At 33.4% G+C, this 8,989-nt stretch overlaps 1 protein-coding gene across 1 annotated transcript; it reads left to right on the forward strand.

Annotated features, from left to right (window-relative positions):
- Positions 1-67: 67 nt before the first annotated feature.
- On the forward strand, positions 68-7,036 carry LOC105124323 (uncharacterized). The gene is made up of 16 exons (XM_011024297.1): positions 68-382; positions 1,884-2,005; positions 2,125-2,213; positions 2,331-2,363; positions 2,479-2,572; positions 2,889-2,931; positions 3,044-3,144; positions 3,626-3,690; positions 3,844-4,340; positions 4,418-4,518; positions 4,628-4,752; positions 4,942-5,510; positions 5,783-5,918; positions 6,001-6,069; positions 6,210-6,341; positions 6,753-7,036. The coding sequence occupies exons 1-16, from the start codon at positions 168-170 to the stop codon at positions 6,864-6,866; spliced, it is 2,505 nt and encodes an 834-aa protein (XP_011022599.1). The 5' UTR covers positions 68-167; the 3' UTR covers positions 6,867-7,036.
- The last annotated feature ends 1,953 nt before the right edge of the window (positions 7,037-8,989 follow it).

An 8,989-nucleotide genomic window follows, 5' to 3' on the forward strand; every position in this document is an offset into this window, starting at 1 on the left:
AAAAAAGAGAGAGCTTCATCCGCATAAATCCATTACCGTTTATTCACTGTGTGATTCTAAATTATCCACTACTTTTAAAACTTTCTCTAAAAAAATCTTCCTCTTCGTTTCAGAATAGAAAATTGCAAAATCACTCTTCTTTTATTTTTCTACCTTTTGTGATAATTATGGAGCAGAAGCATATAGTGTTATCGGCGTTGAGTGTAGGGGTAGGGGTTGGAATAGGATTGGCGTCAGGAAAAACAGTGAGTAAATGGAGAGGAGACGCTGCTTCGGCATGCAAAGGTATAAATTCGGAGACGATGGAACAAGAACTGCTTGAGCAAGTCATTGATGGAAGAGAAAGCGGTGTCACCTTTGATCAATTCCCTTACTACCGCAGGTCGGCCCCTCCCCTCTCTCATCTCTCCTCTCTCCGTCTCTCTCAGTCTCTCTCAGTCCTCTGTTCAAATTTCACTATGTTTTTAATCAATTCCTTTAATTATTATTATTTTTGGTTGCCTGGTGTTCTGTTTGGTTCGTTACATCAAGGTTTGTTTTTTTTTATCCAAAGGTATAAATTTCTATTTGGTATTTTTAACATTTTATTTAGTTTGGGTATGGAGAATATGAACTTGATCAACAATAATTTTTTGAATTATAACAATCAAGATTTGATTAAATTGCTTTTCGAAAGCGAAATTGTGGTCGGTGATGCTGTTTACATAATTAATTAATTTATGGAGAGCTTTTTGCGTGCGTTCATTTGAGAGTTTATGATGGTCAAAAAATGATATTATTCTAGAATGTTTCAAGAGCGTGTTCAGCATTACAAAGCCTTGAGAATGAAAGTGCGCGCGCATGAAATAATTGAGAGTGCAACTAAATATTCCGTTACGATTAATTTTAACTTAGTTCATGTAGTTAATCCTTGTAGTTTAGAAACTATATATTTAGCACTTATATTTTTAAATTAATTTATTATTTTCATTCATTCCCTGTTCTCTTATTTGTTTTTTAAGTTAATAATAACTTAGTCCCTATAGTTTAGAAAGAATAATTAATTAGTCCCTATAATGTAAAAAATAATTAATTAATAATTTGATTAGTGTAATTTAGTAGTGTTTTTTTAGATGAAATTAGATTCTGTTTATAGATGAAATTTAATCTTTATAATTTAACATACTTATGATATTGATGTTTTGATGTGATTTACGACACTTAATATATCAAGTAAGTTTTATAAAAAAATCTCATCTAGAAAAAAAATTAATTTTTTTAAGAGTTAATCCGTATAGATTTTATCTGGTTTTGGCATGATCAATCAAGTCATGTATCAATCCTTAAAATTAACTAAGTTAGAATTAGGTTATTTAGATTTAACCAGATCATCCATTGCAAAAAATAAAATAATTTGAACCTAATTCTGTATTAATGGGTCACCAAATCAGCAAACTACATGTGAGTTTAAAAACTATATTTCAAACTACAAGTACAAATTTTGATTTCACAGTGTCTAATAACCGTAACATTAAAAAAAACACAACTTTAAACTCCGCAACTTGGAAGAACTTTTAAGTATTTACTTTTGGTTATTCTAATCCATACTAGTTATAATTGTCTTATGATACCGGGCTTTCGTTTTCAATATAACTCTGCTAATCCTGTCTTGGAACTGGTGATGTTAAAGTACAAATAAGCCCCTTCTCAGGAGCTCAAGCTCAGCCAAAGATCGAATAGAGAATTATACAACATGGCAAATCTTTTTATTTAATTTTTTCCTATTTTTATTATCAACTGTGCTTAATGAGAAATCTCTTTATAAGTGAAATTCTCTTACAGGTGCTCAGGCTGGGGTCTAATTTTGCGCTCTCTGACATCTTTCCTGTTTGCAATATTGACAGCGAGCAGACCCGGGTATTACTAACAAGTGCTGCCTATGTCCACTTGAAGCATGCTGAAGTTTCCAAGTATACAAGGAAGCTTTCACCAGCAAGTCGGACCATTTTGCTTTCAGGACCTGCAGGTTTGTTATCTGGAGTTTATATTTTGCTTGGTCTATAATAAAAAATAAAATAAAATCATGTACCTGCGTTAACATATGGGACAAATTTTAATTGCAACTTCATGTTTTAATTCTTGAAGAACCTTACCTGCAAATGCTTGCCAAAGCTTTGGCACATTTCTTTGAAGCCAAATTTCTGCTGTTAGATGCAACCGACTTTTCTCTTAAGGCGAGTTCATGCAGTTGCTTTCCGTTGCAGTCTGATGTTCCTCCTCTCTTTTTTCTTTTTCTTTTTCTTTCCCTTTTCTTTCTGTGAACTAATATCCGAAATCTTGGTTTCTTGCAGATTCAGAGCAAATACGGTGCAAACAAAGAATCTGTAAGCTTTCCCTAGTTTATCCCGAACACCCTCTAGTATGGCATATGGATTTTTGTCCTTATTTAAGAAGAACGTTTTAACGTCATTTTTTCTAAATGTGGGATCTTTATCGCAGTTGTTCAAAAGATTCACTTCAGAGACAACACTAGAGCGGTTGTCTGGTTTCTTTGGATCATTTTCAATCCTTCCACAAAAGGAAGAGCCTAAGGGTATGTTTGCAAAATGTCTTTGTTGTCACTTAAATGAAATATGACTAAGGAGTAGCAAATAGGGAAGGCGTCATTGATATTAATGAACTACAGTTAGTGAAAGAGGGGAATGGTCCTTCCTTCAGTCTATCAAACTCTTCAAGGATATCTTTGTGAAATCCATCTGATTAATTTTCGGATGTCGGGGTCTGCTAAGAGCAATTTAAAGATACCTTCATGCATGGTATCATGTTTTTTGTCATAGCAAACCCAATTTCTATGAGGGTTTATATCTCTCACCTTCTACCGAAGCTCTAACCAAGTCGATATCTTGCAGGCACACTGCGTAGGCAATCCAGTGGTGTGGATATTCCGTCAAGGTACTGTACGCTAGATTTCTTGATGGATCTCGTGGAATGCGCGACCCATTTTTATATATTGGCTTTATATTTTCCCCTTATGTTATGTGTGGCCTTGTCTCCATCACTCCAGGGGGCTAGACAGTTCTCATAATCCTCCCAAGATAAGAAGAAATTCTTCTGCTGCAGCTAATCTAAGCAATGAATTTACACAAAGCACTCCTGCAAATACAGGTAATTTCTTGAGATTTTGCTTTTCTCAACGTTTTTTTTCTTATTGATATTAATTATATTAACATCTAAAGGGTGCAATATGCAATAAAGTTTCCCTTCTCTTATGTCTGGCTATCTACTAACTTTTTGGTGAAAATATAGTAGCAAGGTTTAGAGCATTGCTGTTACGAAAACTAGGGTTTGTTTATGGGTGTCACAGATGCCTTTTGTTTCTATATGTAGTTGACTTTGACTTTTCAGTTTATGCATATCCAACAATGGACTGTATGTTCTTTTCTTTCTTTCTTTCTTTCTGTGATAATGATAACTATATAAAATGTAGTAGAGACCAGATGCTAATTTACCATTTCTTTCACACGCTTACATGTCATGAATGTGGAGGTGATGTGCTACCAGGAGCTGCATGTTGGAAATCGTTTTATGCAGGATTAGGCATACTTGCATCTAATTTCTTCTGCTGCTTATAATTCTTTTTTTAAAGCTCCTTCGAGGCATATGAGCAGTTGGTCTTTTGACGAGAAGATTCTTGTACAGTCTCTTTACAAGGTACTGGCACTTTGGATTATCGATATTTAGCAGCAACATTGTGCTGCTATGTATTTTATGCATATTTGTTGCCGATATTGGGGATTAGTTTGTCTTGTGTCACCACTCAGTCCTCGTAGAACTTGATCCATTTGATTTTTGTTTCGCATGCAGGTTCTGGTTTATGTGTCTAAAACTAGTCCCATTGTGCTGTACCTGAGGGATGTAGAGAAGATCTCATTCAGATCGAACAGGATATACAATTTGTTCCAGAAGATGTTCGATAAACTGTCTGGATCAGTACTGATCCTTGGTTCACGAGTAGTGAATCTGAGTAATGACTCCAGAGAGGTGGATGAGAGGCTTACTGCTCTTTTCCCGTACAACATTGAGATCAAGCCTCCTGAAGATGAAACCCATCTTGTCAGCTTTAAAAACCGGCTGGAGGAGGATATGAAGATGATCCAAGTTCGCGATAATAGAAATCACATCGTGGAAGTACTTTCAGCCAATGATCTTGATTGTGATGATTTGGATTCAGTCTGTGTGGCTGACACAATGGCTCTCAGTAACTACATAGAAGAGATTGTGGTGTCTGCAATCTCTTATCATTTAATGAACAGCAAGTATCCGGAGTACAGGAACGAAAAACTTGTTGTGTCATCCAAAGGGTAAGTTATTTAATTAGATTGGTGTTCATGCATTTGAGTGTTATTTTCAGATACTCACCATGTTAGCTATGAAACAGTTTATCACATGGATTGAGTATATTCCAGGAGAGCAAGTCCACTGGAAAAGATTCATTGAAATTGGAAGCCAAGGCGGAAACATCGAAGGTATTATGCACTCGTCTGTGTTTCAACGTGAACTTGAGGGATTACAAAATAACAAAAACTAATAGAGCACTAATGCTGGCTTTGCTTATTGTGAATAATTATAGGAAAAAGGGAAGAATGAGACGTTACTATGAAGCCAGGAACAAAAGCTGTAGGTGTAAATGCGGAGAATAAAAGTGAAGCAGAGAAAAAAGCTTCAGGGGTCAAGGCAGATGGTGAAGATTCCTTACCAGCATCAAAAGCTCGGGTATGTTTCCAATTGTGACTGAGTAATGTCACCTATCTGATGTCTGTGTATCTGCAATCACATTAATATAGATTTCCACAATTTTGGATAATGTGCAAAATCCCTTGGTTTCAGGACAGACTTCTTCACTCCATTTTATATCCGCAGTTCTCCCTTTTTCTGACTGTACAAATACCTATCTGAATTCAGGGAGTCCCTCCTGACAATGAATTTGAAAAACGCATAAGGCCAGAGGTTATACCACCAAATGAGATTAATGTAACGTTTACTGACATTGGTGCCTTGGAAGAGACCAAAGAATCTCTCCAGGAACTAGTGATGCTTCCTCTTCGAAGACCAGACCTCTTTAAAGGAGAATTGCTAAAGCCTTGCAGAGGAATTTTGCTGTTTGGTCCTCCTGGCACTGGGAAGACAATGCTTGCCAAAGCTATTGCTAAGGAAGCTGGAGCGAGCTTCATTAATGTATCCATGTCAACCATTACTTCCAAATGGTTTGGTGAAGATGAGAAGAATGTCCGAGCTTTGTTCACACTGGCAGCAAAGGTTTCCCCAACTATTATATTTGTAGATGAGGTTGATAGCATGCTCGGGCAGCGAAGTAGAGCTGGAGAGCATGAAGCAATGAGGAAGATAAAGAATGAGTTCATGACTCATTGGGATGGACTTTTGACACATCAGGGTCAGCGCATACTTGTGCTCGCTGCAACCAACCGGCCATTTGACCTTGATGAAGCAATGATCAGGCGTTTTGAGCGGAGGTGGTTATCTTTATTTATAGCTTACAGCCCTGTCAATCCTTGTGTCTTTAGTTGTTCACTCTTCATTTCTTTGTATTTGCACATTGCCTTGCTTTATCTCAGATACGGAGAGGTAGCATTTGGAGTACTCCTACTTTTCTAGCTCTCGCATCATGATATTCTGAATTACGGATTAATAAAATACACTAAATACGGTGTTAAGATTATGTGATGTAGATCCCATACCACAACTAAATAATTGTCTGCGCTGACTGTGTCGACATAAAATGCAGAATTATGGTGGGACTTCCTTCTTCGGAGCACAGGGAAAGCATTTTGAAAACTCTCTTGGGAAAAGAAAAGGTAGAAGGAATAGATTTCAAGAAGCTTGCTACCATGACAGAAGGATATTCAGGAAGTGATCTTAAGGTGCGTATTGCTTAGAGTCTTTTTGGTATCTGATGCATCATCATTCAGGTCTTTATTGACGTGTGATGGCTATTTAAAACAGAACTTGTGCACTACAGCTGCCTATCGGCCTGTCAGAGAGTTGATACAGCAAGAAAGATTAAAGGATTTAGTAAGTGTTTTTTTCTTTTATCGCTTCCATTTTTCTAATGTATCTAGAAATAAAAAATTTATGCACCACCATGCTCTTACAAGAATGCTTGAAGATTAACTTCAAATTTCTTTTCTTTCCACACCTCTCTTTATTTGCAGGTGAAAAACCAAAGAGCTGAGGCAGCACAAAAATTAGGAGAAGCTACTGATACAAAAGGAGAAGAAAAGGAGGAGAGAGTCATTAACCTCAGACCACTAACTATGGATGACTTTGAGCTTGCAAAGAATCAGGTAATATTGCTTTCTTTCTTTATATTGAGCACACAGACAGAAATAGCGCAATAATGATTTAAGGTTGAAAGACGAGGAAGAAATAACAGAAGCTATGATCTTGTAGCAACAGCTTAAATGATTCTACTGTTTATTTTTATGTTTTCAAAATATTTAAAAATAATTTAATTTTTTTATTTTAAATTAATATATTTTTAATATTTTTAAAGTATGCTGTTATTAGAAGTAATTTTTTAAAAAATATTATTTTAATATATTTATAAATAAAAAATACTTTTAAAAATAATCATAACCATATTTGTAAACAAGTTTATAATTTCGAGATGATTCTCTTCCTTGTTTATTGGGTGTTTCGTTCAAAATAGCTAGTATTAAGAACATCATTCACAAATAGCCCTCGTGGTGATGCAGGTTGCTGCTAGCTTTGCAGCAGGAGGAGCTTCCATGAACGAATTGAAGCAGTGGAATGAATTGTTTGGGGAAGGAGGTTCAAGGAAAAAGCAGCAGTTGGCCTATTTCTTATAAGATGATAGAACCCACAACCATGGAAGCTTGTGCCCGTAAACTGAAGGATTGTCAAAGCTTTCTCCTGCCCTCAAGATTCTCTTCTCGGCCTTTGACTAAAATGACAGGTGAACAAAGGAAATTTGAGCATTCTCGAGAGGAAAATGATGGGGAAAAAACCAATAATGATTACTTATTAGTCATAGTTACAGTGATCTTAATTTTTATTTTTTTAAATTGTTATTTTAAAAAAAAAATTGTATAATTAGATTTTTTTTTAATTTTATCTTTTATTATTTATTTATTTTGTAGATTTTATGATTTTTTTTAAATTGGATGCTTTTAAATGTAATAACTGGATTATGAACTTAAAAAAGTTGATATATTTTTTAAAAAAACTTATAATTACTTTTATTTTTAATTGAATTATTCTAATAATATAACAGATCATGGAATTGACAAGAAATCACATTTTAACTTAACTCTAATTAGTATTTTTATATATTCATGATAAACAGTTTTTATTTTTATTTTTCGTTCATTTTCATATCTGAACATTGCTCTCTTTTTTTACTTTTTAAAAAGTTATTTGGAGCAAGCATGGTTACAGACGCTAGTAAAATCTGGCAAGGGTATAACGCTACCGCCAAACCAATAATTACTTTGTTATAAATTATTTTGGGTATAATTTAATTCATCAAGTTATAAATTTATTTTTAAAAAATTATTAATTTAAGCTTCATAAACTTTAAAACTACCAAAAATTAATTTTAAAAATTTATATAATTATTAATTTTAAAAATCATAAAATTAATTAGACTACATATATACTGACCCAAATACACTAATTATTAATAATAATAATAACAATTACTTTGTTACAGAACCAACGGCACGTTTCCCGAAAAAAAGACGTGAAAACTAAGGTCTCGTGTTACAGAAGCAGTCAGAATGCTGCTGAACACACCACACATGCTGCTGTAAGTTTTTGACTCTTTCCTCTCGTTGTTTATACATAATTGACCGCGAGCCCTCCCATTCGAAGTTCGAACACCCTTCCTTCACGCATTTACATTAGAGAATGCAATGACTTGATTATAATATCTATATTTTATTTAAGAAATCTTGAATATTTATTTGAATATTCATCACTTAATTATAATTTTTATAATCTTATAATTTAATATATATACACACACACACACTTTTATTTTATGTATATGTAATACAAATATAATTATTTGCGGATGGTAATATTTTTATTTTTATTTCTAATTGAGTTTAACAATATTTCTTACGTATTCTAAAGAAAAACTCGCTTGTTCGGGTTAATATCCCAGGTGGTTAAATTATCACCCACAAGTGGTAGCCTTTTAAAATGCAGTTGTGGATATGCAGATTCAACCCTCCTCGCACACTTCACCTAAGATGCGTAGCTACATTGTGAGACTGTGAGATCAAAAGATCTATTGATTTCCCCTCTTAAGAGTTAAGAGCATCTCCATCGCGAAATTAAATGCTAAAAATAAAAATAAAAAGCTACAAGAGAAATATTAAATAAAATGTTATTTTTGTATTTTTTATTTATAAAAATAATATTCTTATGTATAGCATAAAAATACTAAAATATTATTCATTATAATATTATTTATTTTTTTACTATTATTTATTTATTTTTTATGAAATTATTTTGGTTTCATCTCTCATATCGTATTATGAGTTTAGCAATTTCATTCGAGTAGATTATGTTTATTTTTATTTTTTTATTAATTTTTTTAATTTTATTTTTTAATATTAAGTTAATTCTAAATAAATTATCAATATTATTTTTAAATCTATTAAATGAACCGGGTTAATCAAGTTGGTAAAATATTATATATCAAATATTTTAAAATATAATTAGCTTTTACTGGAGTATACATATAAAAAAAATAACCAACTATATTTATACTATTAGAAAATTATATTACCAATTTGGCCATCTTCAAGATCCAAAAGAAAAGGGAAAAACTGTCAATTTAGCAGATCATTAGCAGCTCCAACTGGGTAGCCAAAACAATAGCAGAAACTCCTCTCTCATTGAAATGTTATTCTTACATATATTTGAGAAAAGCCAAAAGCATGGAGGAGGTACATAACTAGAT

Source organism: Populus euphratica, unplaced genomic scaffold, assembly GCF_000495115.2.
Source record: "Populus euphratica unplaced genomic scaffold, PopEup_1.0 scaffold4.1, whole genome shotgun sequence".
Classification (NCBI taxonomy): domain Eukaryota; kingdom Viridiplantae; phylum Streptophyta; class Magnoliopsida; order Malpighiales; family Salicaceae; genus Populus; species Populus euphratica.

What these genes read in the sequence shown, in the direction of transcription:
- LOC105124323 (XM_011024297.1), top strand. Translation starts at nt 168, where the DNA reads ATGGAGCAGAAGCATATAGTGTTATCGGCGTTGAGTGTAGGGGTAGGG. An exon ending in TTTGCTTTCAGGACCTGCAG is followed by an intron (nt 2,006 to 2,124) that starts GTTTGTTATCTG and finishes TAATTCTTGAAG; the next exon opens with AACCTTACCTGCAAATGCTT. An exon ending in ATCAGGCGTTTTGAGCGGAG is followed by an intron (nt 5,511 to 5,782) that starts GTGGTTATCTTT and finishes CATAAAATGCAG; the next exon opens with AATTATGGTGGGACTTCCTT.